Here is a 21427-nt window from a genome sequence, read left to right as displayed (position 1 = left end):
GATTTGCTAATCATTTTTAGTAGTTTTGCAGCTATGTTCATGAGAATTATTGGTCTGAAATTTTCCTTCTTGCAATATCTTTGTCAGGTTTTGGATTCAAATTTATGCTAGCCTTGTAACACAAGTTGAGAAGTGTTCCATCATTTCTTATTCTCTGGAAGAGGGTTTGTTTTAACACTGGTGTTATTTGGTTTTTAAACATTTGAACACAAATGAAGTCATCTAGCCTAGTATTTTCTTTGTAGGGTGGTTTTTAATGTGGATTCAGTTTCTTTAATAGATATGTAAGTATTAAGATTTTCTATTTCTTCTTATGTCAGTTCTGGTAAGTCATGTTTTTCAAAGAATTTGTGCATTTTATCCAAATTTTCATATATATTGTCATAAGATTGTATAATAGCTTCCTTGAATACTCTGGAGGACTTTTCATCCTCAATGTTGGTAATTTGTGTTTTCTTTCTCTTTTTAGAAGTCATCAATGTTATATCTTTTTGAAGAACCAAATTTTTGCTTTGTTAATTTTTGATTTTATTTCTGCTTTGTTTTTATTTTCTCTCATACTCTGTTCTTATCTTGATTATTTTCTTCCTTTTAGTTTCTTTAGGTTCAGTTGTTGGTTCTTTTTCTAGCTTCTTGAAATAGATCTTACAGCATTAATTCTCAGCTTTTCTTTTGCACAGTGTGTACACTGAAAGCTCTAAATTTCCCTCAAATCACTACTTTAGCTACATCCTAGTTATGTTGTTATGCCATATTCTTTTTTTTAAGATTTTATTTATTTATTTGACACAGAGAGAGACAGTAAGAGAGGGAACACAAGCAGGGGGAGTGGGAAAGGGAGAAGCAGGCTTCCTGCTGAGCAGGGAGCCTGATGCAGGGCTCGATCCCAGGACCCTGGGATCATGACTGAGCCGAAGGCAGATGCTTAACGACTGAGCCACCCAGGCACCCCTGTTATGCCATATTCTTATCCCATCAGCTTCAATTTACTTTTATTTTGTCCTTGATCCATTCGTTCTCAGAAAAGTATTGCTTAATTTCTAATGATTTTGAGATTTTCTAGTCACAGCTTGGTCTCTCTAATGACCAGCCATCTTCCAGGAACTCACCAAGAGTCACTTCATTAGAACAAAAGGTGCTCCTATCATGGGAAGTTTCAAGGGACTTGGGAACTCTTCACTCAGAATGACAAGCATTTCAGGAGCTCTGTGTCAGGAACTGGAGTCAAAGACCAAATATTGGTGGGAATGTGGGACAGAGACCAAATTATATATTTCTTATTATTTCACACTATCCTGCATTAAATAGTTGGCTATCTTTTAAAGAAGTTAAAAACCAAAAGGGAAATTATTTTATATTTACTATTTCTGGAGCTCTTCACTCCATGTGTTATATTCCTTCTGCTACAGAACTTCTTTTGACATTTTTCTTATGTATGTCTGCTAACAACAAATTATCCTAAAGCCTTTATTTTTTCTTCATTTTGAATGGATCATTTCACTGGGTATAGAATGATCAACTGACAGACTTTTCTTCCAGCATTTTAATGATGTTTCATTATCTCTTGGCTTATTTAGGTTCTGATGAGTTGTCCATGGACATTCTTATCTTTGTTTCTCTGTATGTAATATATCATTTTTCTTCGTCTGCTTTTAAGATTTTATCTCTATCTCTGGTTTTCAGCAAATTTATTATCGTGAGCCTTGCTATGATTTTCTTTATGTTTACCCTGCTTCTGGCTTATTGAACTTCTTGGAATTTACAATTTTCATTAAATTTGTGTGATTTTCAACAATATTACATAAATGACTTTTTCTATCTCCCACCATCTCCTTCCGGCACGCCAATCATACGTATTTATTTTAGACCACCTCATATTATCTCACAGATCACTGAAGTTCTATTCAGTTTTTCAGTCTTTTTTTCCCTCCGTGTTTCATTTTGGGTAATCTCTATTGTTGTTACTTAATTACACAGACTATTTTCCTCTGCAATGTTTAATCTACTATTAAGCTGATCCAGTGAAATATTCATTTCAGATTTTGTATTTTCCATATTTATAGGTTCCATTTGGTTCTTCTTCTATATTTTTTACCTCCTCATTCTGTTCATGCATCTTTTTAAATTCCTGAGCATATTTATAATAGTTATTTTTAAATCTTTGTCTGCTAATCCCATTATCTTTGAGCCTGCTTTTATTTATTTTATTTTTTTTTAAAGATTTTTATTTATTTATTATTGAGAGAGAGAGAGAATGATAGAGAGAGAGCATGAGAGGGAGGAGGGTCAGAGGGAGAAGGAGGCTCCCTGCTGAGCAGGGAGCCCAATGCGGGACTCGATCCTGGGACTCCAGGATCATGACCTGAGCCAAAGGCAGTCACTTAACCAACTGAGCCACCCAGGCGCCCCAAGCCTGCTTTTATTAACTGATTTTTCTCTTGATGATGAGCTTGTTGTCCTGCTCTTTTGCAATCTAGTAATTGCTTTCTGGCTGCTAGGTTTGGTGACGATTACATTGTAGGGTGTCTAGACTTTGTTTCTTCATTTAAAGAATGTTGTATAAACAGTAAAAATGTTTGGCAGACAGTAGTGTAATTTGAAGATGAATTTGTTTCTTTCAAGGTTGTTTTTAAGCTTATTTGGGACAGTTTATAATAACCTTTACCCTAGGGCTCATTTATCCCTATTACTAAAGTATGACTCTTCTGTGGCCTCTATTCTAATGCCCCCAAAGTTTGTTCTACCCTAGCTGGGTGGAACTTGAGTATTTCCCAATCCTGTAAAAAGCTTTAGAGGCTATTTAGCCTATAATTTTCCAACAGTCACTGGCCCAACCTCATGCAATTTCTCTCTATGCATCTAAAGTTTACTATTAAGCAATAGACTCAAGGGGACTTCTGTGCTTATTCCTGACGTGCTTTTTCTGCATAGCTCTCTCCTCTACCCCCACCCTGACACATTCCAGCTGCCTCCACTCACTCAAACTCTGATCCCTGTCTTTTCAACTCAACGAACCTGCTATATTGTTTAGGTTCTTCCTACCTGCACTGTGGCCTGGAAAGTGCCTCTAGGGAGGAAGCTAGTGTGATTGTAGGGCTTCATTTGCTTCTGTTCTTATGTTTATCACAGTTCTGCACTGCCTGTTGTCCAATGTCTGGAAACAGCTGCTTCGTAGATTTTGTCCTGACTTCTAGTGCTTTGCGATGGGATATCAATCCCAGAATCAGTCACTCCATTATAGCCAGAGTGGAACAATGCTGCCAAGTTTTTTTTAACTTTGCAATTGAAAAGTAAATTTCTGGAATCGGTGGTTCTGTGGTGGAAGAGAGTAAAGGGGAAGAGATTCAGAGGTAACTATATATAACGCTTGCCAGAAGTTTAAGAAATGCATTAAATTCGGAAATATTTTCTTCTCGGTTTCAAAATAAGATGCAGTGGAACTACTATATTCATTTTTGGAAGTTTCTACTTTAGGTTATTCTACTTCTGTACAATGAAGGTTAATTAGGCAGTGTTGTTAATATTGCGGTATTGTTGATTTGGATCAATGATAACAATGAGGCAGTTGCTGCTGCTGCTGATGACAATGAGATTTATTTAGGCATCTCCAATGAACCAGGCACCATGTCAGGCTCCTTCCATCGATTACCTTTACTCTTCTACTACAGTGCTGCAAGTTAGAAGTTGTGAGCTCCAGAAACTCAGGGAGGTGAAGTTAGTTCCTCAGGCTCGCACACTAAGAAGTGAACACTCCATGACTACATTCCTCCGTAGTAACCTAGTAGCCGGAGTTGGAGGACAATCTGAGCTCACCACCAATGGTGCCTCCTTCCATTACTATGCTGCCCTCTGATGCTCTCTTCACCTGAGCTTCCCCATCTGGCAAATTGTAGTGGAAAACAGTTAACTCCTCCCCCAGGGAGGCTGTGCTATTATATAGATGTTCCGCATTATTTTGCTTTGAATAACAGCATATGTAAATGTGCTCCCGGAGGTTGAAATTACCCTTATTTTCTAAAACTTGGCCTCTCCCACTGGGGTAAATCGTTGGAAATTACGGGGAGGAAAAGGCAGGCTGGAGGGAATGTGAGTCACATGGAATTGCTTCTCCGTCCCCCTCCCCACCCAACACATATTTCTCTTCGGATATAGGCTGCCATGGCTGAGCAACGATTCGTACATTTCCTCTCATGGAGTCCTCACGGGTTGTGATAGTCAGCATCCAGCATGGGTTCATCCAGACATTACTCATTAACTCTGCATCAGGATGATGTGCAGGGGCAGATGTTCTTGCTGAGAAGAATAAAAGCCTCCTGTGGCACCTGGAGGACTTTACCCCACACGGTCCCCAGCTAGATCACAAAGAGATTCTAGTGAACACGGGCCCTTGGCCGCCTCTAACCATCTACCTCTTGTTCAGAGGTTGGCAGATCTCCTGGACTTCAGCTCTCCCCTGGGCCCTGCATTGTTGAGCCCTCCCTATCTTCAACTGCCTTTCCTGGCATTTGAATCATCACTTCGATGATGTGATAATATCTGCAAGTTGGGAAAATAAAAGTGGCATTTGTTTAGCCATAATTAATGAAATATTTATGTTGCATGAGACTATGTGATAAAACCTTAGGCTTAGAGTCCTTTTGCTTCTGATTACATTTGGGATTTTTTTTTTCTATGACCAGACATTCTGACGCCAGCTCTTTTATACTGAGCAGATGTCATGTAGTAAAAATGGGTGCCAGATGCTGTGAGCCACAGAAGGGCGATTTGTTTAAAAGCTGGCTCTGACTTTCTTGCATTCAATTACTCTGCAAAACGAACCTTACACGAGCATTTAGGTAACTCAGCTAACTTCAGACAAGCATTTTAATAACAGATTTCATCTCTGAATGCGTTCTAAGCAACACACCATATAAATGGTGTTTAAGGAATTAATTGATTTCTGCATAATGCCTTTTTTTTTAAAAAATATGAAAGGAGAGCTGCAAAGCCCTTGGCAGGGACCCAGAAATGTAATTAACGTGGAGGGCCAAATTTTCAGTTGCCCTTAGGTTCTGTCTCCTTCTGCTCATGGCAGGTGCAGCGAGGGAAGGGCAGGGAGGAAGGGAATGCGGTAAGAAGGGCGGAGGGAGAGGCAGCTTTGGGTCGTGAGGCAGGAAAAGAAGCTGGGATTTCAGTGAGTTCTTCTGTTCCCATTTCAGGTCCCAAACACATCCCTATCCAAGTGCAAGTGCCAGGGACCGCCTCTTCTACCTCCTCCACCAGCCCCTCCTCTGCAGATGAAGACTTTCATCCCCAGCCTTCCTTGCGGTCAAAGGTAACAACACTTGGCCAACCAAAGAGGGCCTTGCTTGCGGGGGCCATTTACCATCCAGGTTTCAGACCCAATGTGGACTCCAGTGGCAGTGGTTTTTCGTTAGGAGGAGCATGTTTCATTGCATCTGACAGCAACCACTTTTTTTTACCTGGAACACCCCAAGAATGATCTGTTTTTTTCTAACTTTTAGAAGCTTGCCTTTCTCAGAGACTCCAACTGGCAGAAAAAAAAAAACCCAAAACAGACATATTTACTTAAAATCATTTGGTGACTGCAGCTCTTAAAGTGGGTTTAATATGTGGTCCAACAAGCAAGCCATCGAAAAAATTACAATAAGCAGATGCATATTTCCCTGGGGGAAACACAGCTTCATTTAAGAAGCACTAGAGGCAGATTGCATGGAAAATGTTATGTTTATTCTAATCAGAAATATGAAATGAACCATGCAGTTGCATCTAGACATGGATACTCCAAGAGTCCCTGCTGTGGAAGGGACTAGCTGTGTGCTGGCTAGGGAGATGGCCGTTCTCTTTGCTTCGTGAACGTATTTCTGGAAAACACTTCAAACAACTCCCATACCCATAGATTTTAAAAATGCAAACATTGGTGTACGTCTTTAAATGCATCTGTGTGTCACATACATGAAGACACATCCCACGACCAAACCTCACTGTTGTTTTCTTGATCTACTGGGGCTGGAGCATTTTCACTGGGACTGAGGGATGAATGGTTGGACCTAAAATGCTTCCCGCAGGAGAACAGACAAGCAGTTCACTGTGCTAACAGTGTTTATTTTTTGGAGCAGTGAGGATCTGAGGAGAAAGGGAGAGAACCAAATTTATTTACTTAGACTCAACTTTTCCGTATCTGCCATTAGGAACTTTGGTGTCATCTCAAGTCACTCGGGGGTTCTAGCTCCCCATGGCCCAGCTTAGGGCAAGTCAGGAGGGGGCTGGGACATAGCATGAGAGTGTGTGTGTGAGTGTGTGTGTGTGTGGTAGGGGAGAGGGAGAGACAGGGAGAGAGGGAGGGAATGCAAATGAAAGAGAATATGTATGCGTTTCTCATTTCTAACTGTGGGCATCTCTGATTAGTTCAGTACTCAACACAAATGAATTTGTTATGTTGATGTTGAATTTGTTATGTGTTATGTTGATTCCTGGGGTTTTGTTCCTGTCCCTCTCATCCCCTTAAGTGACCTTGAGTTAAGTCTGTATTCAAATGAATACAGACATTCATCAGCCGTTCTAACAGCCATTCCAACACTCACGGAGAATAAGAGAATGGAATAGCCCAAACACATCAAATAGCAAGACCATGAGATCTAGGGCAAGTCTTGCAAGTAGCTCCTTGTCCTCCTGCCGGCCCAGAACAGAGCCTGTCAGCACTTAAGCTTGCGGTGTGGAAAAGCTTGCCTGCTTCACCTGGCCTCTGACCACTCTTACAGGAAGGGAAGCTGGCCAAAAGTTCTTTCTTTACTACTTCCCAAGGGCCCACCCTGAAGGAACAAGGGTCTTTTCCCCCCTCTGGTTTCTTTATCTCTTCTGTCCCATACAGGTGTGTCCCCAGCCCCTTGGCACAGAGCCCACTCAGCTCAACTGAACCTTTGCGCAGGAAACCCGAGACAGGATGTGAACACTCCACCCCTCCCCTGGACTTGGGCCCTCCCCAACCCTCCCCTCCCAAAGCCAGGCCTGGACCTGGGAGACTGGGGCAGGCACTCATCCAGGGTCCTGCCAGACCTCTCCCTTTCTCTGTCCTTCGTCTTTCCCTTCCTCGCCCCGAGCCTCTGTCCTTGCCTCTCTGTGCTGGTTTTGCCACCATTGAGGCTATAAGGACCGAGCCCGGCTCATCATAAGACTGGATGAACATTTATGAACAAATCGGCCTTCTTTTCTGTGTCAACATCTTCCGATAAAAGGCAATAGTGACTTTCTTTCCTCCTCCAGGTTCTGGTTTGCTGACTCTTGATAAAACAGGAAGGGTTTGGCAGCCCTGCTGCTTACAGGTATTGAGATGGTGTGATGCTGTCAAGACACACCCCTCCCCTTGAAATTATATTAAATGGTCTTAATTTAGGAGGAAACCTTGACATTTCTATAAGGCAGGGGTCCTTGATGTGCCTGTGCAGTATTTGGCATAGGAAAGGCCGTGTAGACCAGCTGAAAATGTGAATGCTGGATTCAGGCTACCTGACCTTAACTCCTGGCTCTACCAGTGACTAATTGGGCCATCTTGGGCAAGTTATTTTGGTCCAAGATTTCATTGCCTTATATCCATAATGTAAGTGTAATTTGAGGAATAAATGAGCTGATACATGTGAAGTAATCAGTGTAATATCTGCCACATAGCGCTCAGATGTGCTGGGATTTATTATATAAATTAACATAATGGAAGCTCAAGAGATATTTGTGAGTCTGTGTATAGATTGAGTTAGACAGTCTCTGGGCAACAACTACAAGTGATCTCCACCATGCCCCTCTGCCCTAACATTTCCAGAAAGATTCAGACTGCCTAATGGTGGGGTTCCATCCCCCCACCCCCCCCCCCCGCCAAATGGGCTAGACCCTCTGTTCAGAGTGGTTGACAGTCAATCTGGAAGTTATCTCCTAGAAATAGAGATGATATGATACGGAATAAGTTTCAGTTCTGAGAGCTAGAATTTCCTTCCAAGGATGAAAAAGATCTTTACAATTCTAGATCCTAAGGAGAATTCTAAAAAAATGAAATTTCATCAAGATCAATGTTTTCACTGACAATCTGTAGACACTCTGAGGCCTCCAAGCTGGCTGCTTTGCTGAGGAGCATGATGGTCTCCCCATACCTATCCATGGAATGGGTGACTGAATGACCAGGATCCACGAGGCCCTGCAAATGTAGGCGCTTTTCAGGCATAATCTCTGACCTCCATCATGGACCTGGATTCCTTTGGCAGTATCTGGGGTACGCCTATTAGGTCCATTCTTCCCTTGTGGATTTATACTCTCTTTAATGGGCAAACACCCAGTTCAACCACAGATACTGACTGCCCAGGCACCAGGCTAGCTGTAACAAATTTTTAATTCCATATTTGTCTCTGCCAGCATTAGAAAGAAATCTCTAGCATGCTCTAATCTTTATCCTAATATGTAGAAAGTGGATGAGTATGCTCCAAGAAGACAAACTCATAGTAAAACTAGCTCAATTTGAACTTTTACTCTGTAAACATAGAAAAAATAATTGATTTTCGTAAATTATAATCATGCTGATTTATAATATGATAATCTAATAATCATGCCACTAATAATAAAAATCATGGTATTTATGTATTTATCCCATATCTTTTTCAAGTATTCTAGGAAGGGCATGACCCACATTCTCTCAGTTAATTCTTATAACATCCCTACAAGGTAGGCACTCAATCATTTTCATAGCTCTGAAGTTCAGGAAGTTGTGTGGCAGGCTGAAACTCACACAGCTCAGCTGGAATTTGATGCCAGCTTTGCAAGGCGCCCGGGCCCAGTGCTCCACCAGTATTCTCTGCTCTCTCTGCAACCAGAAGTGTCTCCTCTGCTTACAATTATGGGAATCTGGCCACACCGTAACTGCTCCTTTCTCTGGTGTTTCAAACCTGGAAGTGACAGCATCAAGATTTTAGTGCATCGATTTTGAGTGTTCTGGATTTTACAAGCCCAGGGAAATCAGTTTCTTATTCATGCTAGCTCATTTCAAGTGTCCGATAGCCACAGGTGGCTAGTGGCTTGCATATTTTAGCACAGATATAGAACATTTCCATCATCGCTGGAAGTTCTATTGGACATCAGTGTTCTAGAAGCTAAGCAATGGTTTGCTTGGAGCAACTAGAAGCCTTTGTCATTATTTTGCAGATTTTAACCCCATTTCTCTCAGATACATTTTTTCTTCTCTTTTGGTTTTTGTAGGAGAGGAAGACACTCAGAAGAAGGAAGCTGGAGAAAGCCACAAAACAATTGGTTAAGCAAGAAGAATTGAAAAGACTTCATAAAGCTCAGGTCAGAAAACAAACTTGACTTGAATGAGTGAACCTGGGGCCTGGGACCTGGAAATTGGATTGGAAAACCCTGTGGAAGTCTCTATTGTATTGGGGGAGGCGGGCTGGGGGAAAGGTCAGTCTCTCTTCTCTGAATGACCAGATCTGTGGCCATTCTAAAGCACTGACTCAATCCCTGGTGGGACTCAGGGGCCTGAGGAGCCCAGGTGCTGAGCTGGCCCACTCCCAACTGCCTTTCCCTCTGCAAACGTGTATCCTGCAAAGTGAGCCTGGAATGACAGCCAACACATGGCCATGGAAACCATCCCAAGCCCTGACTGCCACATAGCAGTGGACTTAGTCTTGTCCTCTGTGAGGATACAACTTTCCCCTGACTTCTTGCCAGTGTCCCTGCTGAACTGACAACTATCAGGAGCTGTCTCTATTCCAAGGTTCGTCAAAAACATAAGCATCTAGTATTTCAATATAGATTCCCTGTCTTGATTGTTAGCTCTAACATTTCTGCCCAAGTGGGTCTGCCCACATCTGTCGCAGACAGGCAAAGGAAGCAGAACGTCAAGGCATTTTCCACGTCCCTGAGGACCCCAGACTTAGCCTTGAAGAATAGCGAGGTTTTAGGACAGAAGGACTTAGAGTGACCACTCATATTCATGCAATGTTCCCTTCTATTCCTTTCTGCAGTTACCCCCTTTATCTGGCCATGTAGTCTTGTTGAGGAAGGAAGCCACTTAACCCAAACTCCTTTACCCTTCATAGTGACTGACAGGGAGTCACCCCTTTCACCTAGCAGACAGGGAAAATCCCCACAAAGTCCCTCTGTCCCCTCTCAACTTCTGAAACAGATTTCCTTGAAACATTGTAACTTGGCCTTGTGAGAACGAGGCCCCTAAAGGGATATGGAACGAGGCCCCTAAAGGGATATGGATTGGCAGACTGACAGCCCCCCTCCTTACATGCTCCCTCCAGACTGCAGGTGGTGATAAAGACCATGATAGCCTTTGGAAGCCTCATCTGCTAGCCCCTTCTAGTCTTCAAGATTTTCATCCTTGGTTTCCGAAGACTGACCACTGTATTTGTTTGCTCGGCTGCCACGACAACATAGCACATAATAGGTGGCTTAAACAGCAGGGATGTATTTCTCCTAGTTCTGGAGGCTGGAAACCCAAGAACAAAGTGCCTTCAGGACTGCTGTCTAGTGAAGCCTCTCTTCCTGGCCTGTAGACACTGCCTTCTTTCTGTGCCCAGGCAGAGAGAGAGAGAGAGAGAGAGATGTCTCTCTTCCCATCAGGTCACCAGTCCCACAGCATTGGGGGCCCACCCTTATGATCTCATTTAACCTTAATTACTTCCTTAAAGGCCCTATCTCCAAATACAGTCACACTGGAGTTAGGGCTTCACTATATGAATTTGGGGCAGTGGGGGGGACGATTCAGTCTATAACAACCATAGAGCCATAAATACATGACGGTCGGTCATAAAGTCATTCAAATGTTTCCCTTCCATGAGTGATTCAACATCCTGCCATCAAGAGATGGATTTATAAAAATAGAATTGTCTTCAAAAGAGAGAGAGGGCATGAAATTATGGTGGCGTTACATAGAATTGCCATCTATTTCAGATTGTATATTAAACCCTGGGACGGGTTTTATGTTTAGCTGGGACGAGGAGAGCCAGGTGGCTGCTCAGGCCCAACCCCAGCTCGCGTCTCTTCACAGGGTTGGAGGTACTTCAGTGATTGTACTCTGAATCCAGGGGAGACGGAGAAGATGTGGAGTTAAGGAGGAGAGGGGGTGAGACAGAGCTGCAGTGAGGTAAAGGGGGAAGAACACACACATTCTACCTGCCCAGACAGCTGCCGGCTCCTTTCATGTCCCGGTTCAGCCAGGTGCGATGTCTATCCTGCCAAGAGATGTGCCTTCTGGCAGCATGCTGTTTGAAAGCAGAGGAAACTGCTGGGGAACAGAATGTATGCGGGGAGAGGCTTTCCCCTCATTTTCCTTCCTTATACAGACAAGAGAGAAATAGCCGTAGGAAAACTAAGAGCGTAAATGCAAACTCAAATGTGAATAGGTGCCAATCCTGAGTCTAGGGAGGGTGTGAGGTTGTCGCTCACGGGGTCTTGTCTTCATAATCTACTACTCAGAGCCACTGCACACTTGCATATTAAGAGGCCCCTGGGTGTTCGCCCTGTGGTACAGGGAAAGAAGAGGTGCAATCTATAGCTCAGGATGGGAGCTAGACACGCCGAGCAAGGCGCACCCAGCCCTGGGAGTTGGCCCGGGGTCTCCTGCTCCAGACCAACTTCTCGGGAAGTATCTGCTGGCTCTTCGTGGCAAAATGGAATGTGACCGTGCTCTGTGTTTGCCCCCAGAACCTCATCCTACTCTGAGTAGAGGCTGCCGCTCTGCGTATGCTATGACCATAGTCAGAGGCCAAGGCTCGGGAGAGTCTGGGAGCCGTGAGAACCACCCACCTAGCCCAGCATCCTCTGCCTGAGGGCACATCTGTGTGGTTGGCCTGGTCAAAGACGACTGTCCTCATGTCTATGTGGGGGCAGATTGAGCTTATAGACAGACTCCTTGCTTTATGTTTTCACACTAAAGAAGGGAGACATCAAGATCTAGTTGTTTGGGAATTCAGAGGTCCTCACCCAAGGAGGGACATCATAAGGGATAGGGCCTCTTCTTCTTAAAAAGTAAGTAGCAGAATCAGCCCTCTCACGTGACTCTGCCCCTCAAGAGTCCCCGCGTGACACACGATCCTCGCATTGCAGGCCATCCAGAGGCAGCTGGAGGAGGTGGAGGAGCACCAGAGGGCTTCGGAGATCCAAGGCGTGAGGCTGGAGAAGGCACTGAGAGGAGAAGCAGGTAGGAAGCCCGGCAGATGGGAGAGGTGGGTGTGGGCCCACGTCCATGGTCTGAGAATCGTGCTGGTCCAACCATGCTGTCACCCCGTGCAACTGTTAACGCAGGTTTCCAAAATCAAACTGATGGTCCACTTTGAAATTCCTAGGGCCCTGGTCAGCCTGTGGGCCTTGTACCTGGCTTTCTGGACTGCCCAGTCTCACTTCTGCAAGTGTGAATGTTCTTGGCAATCCAATGAGAAATTCAGGAGAACCATTCAGACAACATTAGTAGTGAATCAAAGCCCGGACTTAGACTCAAAGTCCTTTCTTCCTTTTCTAGCCGTGTCCCTTGGGCCGGTCACATTCTAAACTTCTATGACCTTTCGTTTTCTCCTCTAAAATGGGGATATTTATGGTTTCCTTTAGAACTGATACAAGGATTAGAGAAGAAATTAGATATAAAATATATATAAAGAAAATAAATTAGTGTATTGCCTGGTACAAGAAATGGTAAGTGTTCCACCAATAGCTTCTGACTCTTAGATCCAAACAGAATTCCTCTGGTGAAGACCTACCATGTGGGGGACATGAAGACAGTGGGTCTATAACGATGAGCATGGCCCAGGTTCTGCCTTTGAGAGGTTCACGGTCCATTGAAGGATGCAGACACGTGAATAAATAGACTTCCCTACAGAAGGACAGGAACAAGCATTCGGGGACAGGGGCATGGGGAACACCGTCACGAGCTTCCTCGCTGACCTTGGGGAGAAGGGCATTCAGGCTAAGCACGTGGAAGGGGTGATCCATGACGATGGAAACCACAGAAAGGATAGGAATTCGCCTCTTCACCTAGGAGGCGAGGAGATTGTTCTGGAAGAGGGAACGGCACCTGCAAAGGCCAAATGTGAAAAGACATGAAGTGCCTCAGTGAACAAGGAGTCAGCAAAGGATTCCGAGGTGAGGGATGGCTTAAAGAAACCTACATTTTTGGAAGCCAGCCCAGCACTAGTTTATGGCTAGTGAATTGGAGGGGCCCTTAGAGTTAGTGGGTGGGAGGGTGGTATTGTCTCTTTAGTTTTCGGATGTGATGTCTTTAGCCTTCTGCATTTTGGATATCACGTATGAAAAACCAGACCCTGAAAACATATCTCTGTGTGTAATCGCTTAAGCAACATGGTACTTGTTCAACAACATAGCAGAAGGTTGGGATTTCAATTCTCTCAAAAGTTCAGTTATTTGAGAGTGATGCTAGCAGCCTGGACTTCGTGAGGACTGAACTTTGTACAGAGTCACGTGGGCAAAATTGGGAGGGTTGTTCCCAGAGCCTTGCGAGATCTCAACCAAGTGAGGGGCCCCGCAGTGTGAGCCTCAGTAGCGGCGTGGTTCAGGGAAATGCTGGGGTCTGACTTTCTCCCTCCGAGCCTCGGTTCCGGTTTGTAAAGTGGGAGTGATCATCATAGCTTGGATTTGTGGTGAGGATTGGCCTAAACGATTTATGTGGAAGTCCTAGCACAGCATCTGGCATGGGATAGACGATTAGTAAGTATTTGTTGTTGTTGTTTTTTAAGATTTTTATTTATTTATTTGAGAGAGAGAACGTGAGCGAGGGAGGAACAGAGGGAGAAGGAGACTCCCGCTGAGCAGGGAGCCCAACATGGGGCTCGATCCCAGGACCCTGAGATCATGACCTGAGCCGAAGGCAGACGCTTAACCGACTGAGCCACCCAGGTGCCCCTCTTCCTTTCCTTACTAAAATACACTGTGCATTTCCTTGCAAAGATAACCCAAATCCACCTATCAGGAGTAGACTTCATGACAAAAATAGTAACTGTTTCTTGCCTGGAGTGAGAGTCCCTGCCTGTCTCTACAGCCGTTGCTGGGACGTTCAGTACAATGAACTGCCCTTGTTGTCCATACGGCCAGATTCCCCATCAAGAAGGCTCTGCACTGGTCTTTGGGAGTCCACAGGTTTCAGCGAGAGCCTTAGAAATGGAAAGGATAAGCCAGCAAAGCTGGGGCACATTTCAGTTTGCTGGGGAGGCAGGGTGGCCTGGTGGGGAAAGGCATCCAAGAGCCCCGTGTGCAAATTCTGCTCCGTTGCATTTAGGCTGCGTGACCCTGGGAGAATCGCTTAACCTCTCGGGCTGCAGATTCCTATGTGAGAAATGGAGCTAATAATCCTTACCATTACCAGGTCATTTTGAGAATTAAGGGCATTGGTGGGCAGAGTGCCTCCCAAGAGGCACCTGATATCATTTGTACAAAGTACTTTTAAATATCACACTCATGCCCCGTGAAAGAATTGACTTACTCATCTTTGCCGCTTGAAATTTAAATTCTAGGCACCACATTTCTCAAGCTTCTGAAAATCTCCCTCTCCCCCAAGTGTACAGAAAGGCTATTTTGAATTATCAGCTGAAGAAAGCCAGCTTCTGTTTCAAAGGTGTGTCAACCCAGCCAGAAGATGGATTCCCTTCATTCCCTTTACATCCTTAGTAATTTAATTCCCCTGTTCTGTTCATGGGCCTTTCTCTCCCTTGATTATCCTTGTGTGGGTGACAGATGCAGATCAACGTGGGGCTGGAGCCTGGAAGAGTCGAGTCAAGGGGAGCGGCCCCGAAGGAAACCAAATGGAAGATGTGCAAACCAGGCTTCGAAATTAATACACTCCAATTTGTAATAACATTTGTGCAATAACAATATCCCTTTGCAGTTTAATATTCTATTCAGCCCCTTTAAAAGATTGCCCTGGTGCTTAATGAATGACCAATGCTTATTAGGTTAAGTTGTATTTGAGCTGGCTTGTACCGCTCTGGTTCAAGTGATTTAATGGGAATTATTTAATAGGTATTATTAGGATAATTAGAAAATGATCACAGTTAGGCAATAATATTGAGCTATAAAGGTTGTGAATAACCAAATTTAGAGACAGGCCTGAAAACATGAGTAGTCTGTGACAGTTATGCAAGGTTCCTCTAATAATTACGTGTGCCAGCCTGAAAGGGTCTTTTGTTCCTAGGAGTTATTCATTAGGCGGGCATTGAACTAGAGGAACATGCGGGGGTGCAGGACGGAGGGCAGTGATGGCTGATGAGCAAAATGAAGCTTTGATGAGCTCCTAATTGTCGTGACAACAATTCCTCCTTTCTTTCTTCCCAATAGTCAGAAATAAACTCCCCCACCCCCGGGAAGGGTTGTTCCCCATTTTGTCAAGGAAAGGGAAACAAAGAAAAACAAAAATCCAACCACCCACCCTAGATGATAAGTCATGATATCCTGTAGGGTGGGTGTTGGGAGGCAGGGAGAAGTGTTATGGTTGGATGTCCTTGGAAAAGGGAATGGATTCCCCCGGTGCTCCTAGCTGCCCAGAATTAAGGTTCACGATGTGCCTGATTGCCCTGGGCCCCACCCTCTCTGAGGAAAACAAACCAAGCTTTGCCAGCCACTTAGACTCTTCTTGGTCAAGGCACTGTTACCCACTGCTTTGTTGGCGATGCGGTGGTCAGTGTTAAGTGCTAGGGCCAGGGAATTCCCCAGTTTTGCAGGACACCACCATTCAAATTTAGATGGTGTGGATAACCGAATCTGTCCTCTCTTTCAATACGTGGAGGCAGGTGAAATCTGATGAAATTGAGAGCAGCTTGGAAGGAGAAAAGATTTGTCCTTAGGGGAGGTATATGGGAATTACTTTTCCCTTATAGCTCTACCAACTTTTGGGGAAGGTTTACCAGCTAGTTGTCTGCATTGAGCTTGTTGTTTGTTTGTTTGTTTGGAAGGTTTTTAAAGAGCCAGATGGCTTCTCCTTCGCCAAGATTGAGTTTACGAAGAAATAGCAGGATGTGTGAGGCTGCCGGTAGGTGGCAGCAGGAGCACATGTTATGCCAAGAGAAACTGCAAGCCTAACTTAGCCCGGAAGAGGGAAGTAGTTTGGCTTACACTCTGTGGTTTTTATCTTGACGGCTGCTGAGGCGCAGAGGAAATAATACTTTCCTTGATAATGTAACAATGAGGTGTCCTGAAAAGAATGCAGATACTGGAATCAGACGCTTGTGAGTTTGAATCCTGACATCATTCGTAGAAAATGGCCAGGAGTAACAAGATTCCAAAGTTGATGGCTAAGCAAGCCAGGAATTTGGATGGGTTTGCCGCAACTCTCTGTGCTCAGAGTACCCAGTGAAATTCAGTGCATCAGAGCACGGGAGTTTTTTACTCACAGGCCAGCAAGCAGTGGGAACGCAGCACGGTACAAGTTGCCCCCTACCTGAATGCTGCAGTTTGACCTGACGGGCCCAGAAGGTGGCTGTGCACACAGTGGATAGTGCCACAGCCCAGGAGCTCAGGGCAGGGTACTTGGCAGCCTTTACAGCAAGCACTGAACAAGCCAGCCCCTTCCCAGGAAGCAAGTCATTGTACAGTAGTCACCCTGTGGGATCCTGATCTCCTTCTCAGAATCATCTCCTGGGCTGGTTGCAGGAATGGCTCAGGGCTGGAGGATGGTGGCGCCTTGCCATTTGGCACACTCAGCAGAGACGTGCAGGGATGTTCAGGGTCTACTGCAGATTGCCTTACTCGACAAATAGGAATTATCCATTGATTCTGTATTCCCCTCAGATACCAGCCTCAGTGGCCACCCTGTAGAAAGTCAGTGGCCTTACAACAAAGATGGGTCCCATGAGGGTGAGCCCGAGATTCTCTTCCTGAAGAAGAAACCTTGAGTCCTCTCCACTGCATGGTTTCCAGGTGCATCGAGGTCTCAGAGTTACGTGCCCTAGAGAATTGCTTTACACCAAAAAACCACCATGACAACAGCAAGACGTGCATTTTATATCACAAGTTAGTACATATAAATATATAATTGAATACAATTCATCAAGAAATAAAACTGAATTTTGCTACATATAAAAGACTAGTACTTTCCATTCCATCTTATTTTAGTGCTTGTGATGACCCATCAGGTTAATTTTGCAACCCTCAGATTTAAAAAACACGGTCATAATGATCTTTACCTGGAAAAATATTTGAAACGAGATTACCAAGTGGCCGACTCCGCCAGAAATACAGAATGCAGTTCCCGAAAAGCATGGAGCAGCAGAACAGTGGACTAGATGCTATAACAGGCCATTCACCACAAGTCTACTTTCCAAAATACTGCTAGGCTCCCAAGTAAGCGAGGTAAACCTCTCAGGGCCAAGAAGAAAGAAGAGAAGAAGAAGAAAAGTGTGCTGAAACTTACACGTGCCAGGAAGGAAGCAAGCATAAAAAAGAAATCCAGGGTTGCCTTGAGGATAAATATCAGTGGTTTTAAAGTTTAAGCCTTGGGACTAACAAAAAGGAGGGAAGCTAACCTCAAGAGTCCCACATTATGTCAGTTCTTCTAACTCCCTGAAAAACAAGTATAGATCTTCTATGAAAGAAACCATGCTTTAGTTTACACCCTCGGGATTCAAATTAAGTTCAATAAACTATGAGATGATAATTGATAAATAATCCTACAAAACACAAGGAAGTGAGCCACTAAGAATGGCCAAAACAACAAATTTAAATGGCCAAGAACTTCAACTGTTATTAATGATTAAATACAGAATATGCTATGTCTCTGCGTCAAACGTTTACAGAAATAGATTCCACAGAAAAATGAGCAAGCAGAAAAAAACACTACAGAGGTGGACGGCAATACCACCTTCACCTTGACCAGCTGTAACCACAGTCAAATGTAACATCATGAGCTTCCTGCTGTGACGTACCAAGAAGACAGAGCATCACTTACGCAGCAGAAATGCTTAACCTGAACTTAACCCTAAGGATATAATCAGACAGTTGCAAACTAAGACAGTCTGCAAAATAACTCACAAATGTCAATGCCATAAAAAAACAAAAGGCAGGGGGATATCTAGGAACTGTTCTAGATGAAAGGCGACTAAAGAAATGTAACAACTAAATACAATGCTTAATCCTTTAGGTTTAAGTTTTTTCAAGTAAAAAGTTGAGAAAATGGCCAGGGATTTTTTTTTAAGGATTTTAAAAAAATAAATAAATGGAGAGTCTGAAAATGAAAAATATATTCATTGAAATTAAAAACTCACTGAATATACTACACAGCAGCTTGGACACAGCGGTAGAGAGAATGGGTGCATTGGACAGTGTATCTGAGGGAATGAACCAGAATGCAGCACAGAGAGAGAAGGAGATGGAAAACATGAAAGCGTGGTTTGAGGGCATAGAAGATGAAACGAGAAGGTGTGTGTGGTATATGTTCAATCAGAGTCCTGGAAGGAGAGAATAAAGAAAATTAAGGCTCTGTATTATTTGAAGAGATAATGGATGAAACATGACAACAAAGCATTTATAAATGTTAGCTTTCTTTTTCTGCAAATGGACGAAAGACAATCTATAGATGCAGAGGCTCCAGGATACAGAAATCAGGATAAATTTGAAATACATCCACCCTTACTTTGGCACAACGAGGGAAAATGTAGAACATCAAGTTCAGAGATGATCTTAAAGTGGATAAGGAGTAAAGATAAGTCATCTTAAAAGGGAATGAAATTTTTACGAACAGCCCTTTTCTCAACAGCAATAACGATGTTACAAGACAGTGGAGTAATAGTGTCAAACAGCTAGAAACAAAAAATAACTCTCAAGCTAGAACAGTAGACACAGAAAAACTGTATTTCAAGAACAAGTGCGTAATAAAGAAATGTTCATTTTTCCCTCCAATAGAGTTAACTATGTATAAACAAAATTCTAGACAATATACTTTAAGGAGAAAAGGATACGCAGAAGGATGATCTGAAATATGAAAAAAGAAATGGTGAATAAAAAAAATAAACATGTAAGTAAGTCAAATAAACATTGTTGATATAAAATAATGTAGATTTTTAAAACAGAACTGAAGTATTGGACTAAAATAGATATAAGTTTGGAGCTGAATGATTGGAAGTAAAGTGTCCCAGGGCCCTTATATTGTTTAAAAGAAGGCTAAGATAATAAGTTTAAACTTTGTTAAGATATTAAAAATACCTATTTAAATTTTTAATATAGACACTAAAACAATAGAAATAAAATTAGTAATTTCCACATCTGTTGGAGGAAACAAAGGGAGAAGAAATTTTAAAAAATAATCATCAGCCAAACAAAAATCCCAACTCAATTCCAAATAAAAACAAAAGAACATTTTAAAAAGATAGCACAAAGTAAGACAGGAGAAAGTCCAAATATCTCAGTAATCATAATGAAAGTTAATGAACAAGACAACTGTATCCATATAAAATATAAATATACAACAAGTTTTAAAGTAAAAGGATGGCAAAATATATACTAACTAAATAAAGCTGGGGTAATGTATTGTGTTTAAAATTCTCCCCATAACAAAAATATTTAAGAAATGAGGAAAAAATCTGGAGATAATTACATTAAAAACAGATAAAATAGCCTTTAATACCAAAACAATTATTAGGAATAAACAGGAATGAAATTACTACATAATTTTTATTTTTTAAAAAAGATTTTATTTATCCATTCACTTGAGAGTGAGAGAGAAAGCACAAGTCGGGGGGGAGGGGCAGAAGGAGGGGGACAAGCGGACTCCGTGCTCAGCACGGAGCCATGTGCGGGGCTTGATTCCAGGACCCTGATCAGGAGCTGAGTGAAGCCAAGAGTCGGAAGCTCAACCAACTGAGCCACGCAGGCGCCCCATATTACTACATAATTTTTAAATGATCAATTCACCAAGAAGATATCACAGTTTTAAATGTATATGTATCGACTATAATAGGCTCAAAATGTATATAACAACAACAAAAAAAGAGATAAACTACAGGGAGAATTTCTACTACTGTGGCAGGAGATTTTAGTACATCCTTCAATGATAGTCAAGCAGAGAAAGCATTAGTATAAATGTGAACAATGCAACTAATAACCTTAATTTAAAAGACATTTATAAAATCCTCTACCCCTAATTAGAGAATGTATATTCTTCTCAAGTTCACATGGTGATTGATAAAAATTAACCATATTAGTTCATAAAATAAATCTCAGAGAACCTAAATTATACAGACCACATCCTACAGTACCAGGTACTTAACTTAGAAGTCAATAGCCAAAAGATGTTCTTCTAAAACCATTCATTTGGGAAGTTAAAATATATTTCTCATGGATCAAAGAAAAAATCAAAGATACATTTCTAAAAATACTTGGAAATTTAAAATATGCCAAATATGAAAAGGAGAACAGTAGATCAAAACTCAGGGGATGCAGTGAAAGCGCTGTTGAGAGGTATTGCCCTAAATACTTTTATTAGAAAAGAAGAAAGGCTGAAAGTTAATGAGTTAAGCCTCCAACTTAATTTAGAAAAAGCAAAAACAAAATAAACCTAAGAAAGAAGATAATAAGCAGAAGGAAATGAAATAGAGTCGTTGTAAAATGGAGAGGATCACGCAAGCCAAATGTTGGTTCTTAGAAAAGACTAATAAAAGACCAGAAGCAACCCTCTTAAATTGATTTTTAAAAATAAAATAGAAGACAGAAATAAGTAGATTAGGAATGAAAGGGGCAGACATAATTGTAGATATAGCAGATTAAAAAAAAATAAAAGAATATAAATGATATTTAATGCAATTAATTTTAAAATTTGGCAAACTAAGGGTGATTTAACAAACACCATATTAACAAATGAAAGAGGAAAACCATATGGTCTTTTCAATATAAGAAGAAAATATCATTTGACAAAATTCAACACTCATTTGGGACAAAAACTTTTAGCAAAAAAGGAATAGAACAGGATAGAATTAGTTTGAAGGATATCTTTGAAAATGTTATAACAAACATCACTGTTAAATGGTAAAATATTAGAAGCATTTCTTTAAAAATCAGAAATAAGAATAATTACCTTTTCTATTCAACATTGCACAGGAGACCTCAGCCAGTACAGTAAGACAAAGGGAAAATGGCTTAAGGTTTGGAAAGGAAGACGCAAATTTTTGTCGTTTCCAGATAATAGAATTATCCACATGAGAAGCCCCCTAAAATGCACAAATAAATTATTAAAAATAAGAAGACCCTAGGGCGCCTGGGTGGCTCAGTTGGTTAAGCGACTGCCTTCGGCTCAGGTCATGATCCTGGAGTCCCTGGATCGAGTCCCGCATCGGGCTCCCTGCTCGGCAGGGAGTCTGCTTCTCCCTCTGACCCTCCCAACCCTCCTCCCTCTCATGTGCTCTCTCTCTCAGTCTCTCTCTCTCAAATAAATAAATAAAATCTTTAA

The 21427-nt window shown here is 42.4% G+C and overlaps 1 protein-coding gene across 10 annotated transcripts in view; it reads left to right on the top strand.

Annotated features, from left to right (window-relative positions):
* MICAL2 (microtubule associated monooxygenase, calponin and LIM domain containing 2) overlaps window positions 1-21427 on the top strand; it is a 213540-nt gene that overhangs the window by 176039 nt on the left and 16074 nt on the right. For all 10 annotated transcript variants that reach the window (XM_081798584.1, XM_081798589.1, XM_081798587.1 and 7 more), the window contains 3 exons: window positions 5199-5314; window positions 9235-9324; window positions 12097-12190. In XM_081798584.1, the coding sequence (XP_081654710.1) occupies window positions 5199-5314; window positions 9235-9324; window positions 12097-12190 (300 nt within the window). The remainder of the gene's footprint in view (window positions 1-5198; window positions 5315-9234; window positions 9325-12096; window positions 12191-21427) is intronic.

This window comes from Leptonychotes weddellii, chromosome 11 (assembly GCF_054177405.1).
Source record: "Leptonychotes weddellii isolate Sample4059 chromosome 11, ASM5417740v2, whole genome shotgun sequence".
NCBI classification, from domain to species: domain Eukaryota; kingdom Metazoa; phylum Chordata; class Mammalia; order Carnivora; family Phocidae; genus Leptonychotes; species Leptonychotes weddellii.
This window is presented reverse-complemented; position numbering and strand designations above follow the sequence as displayed.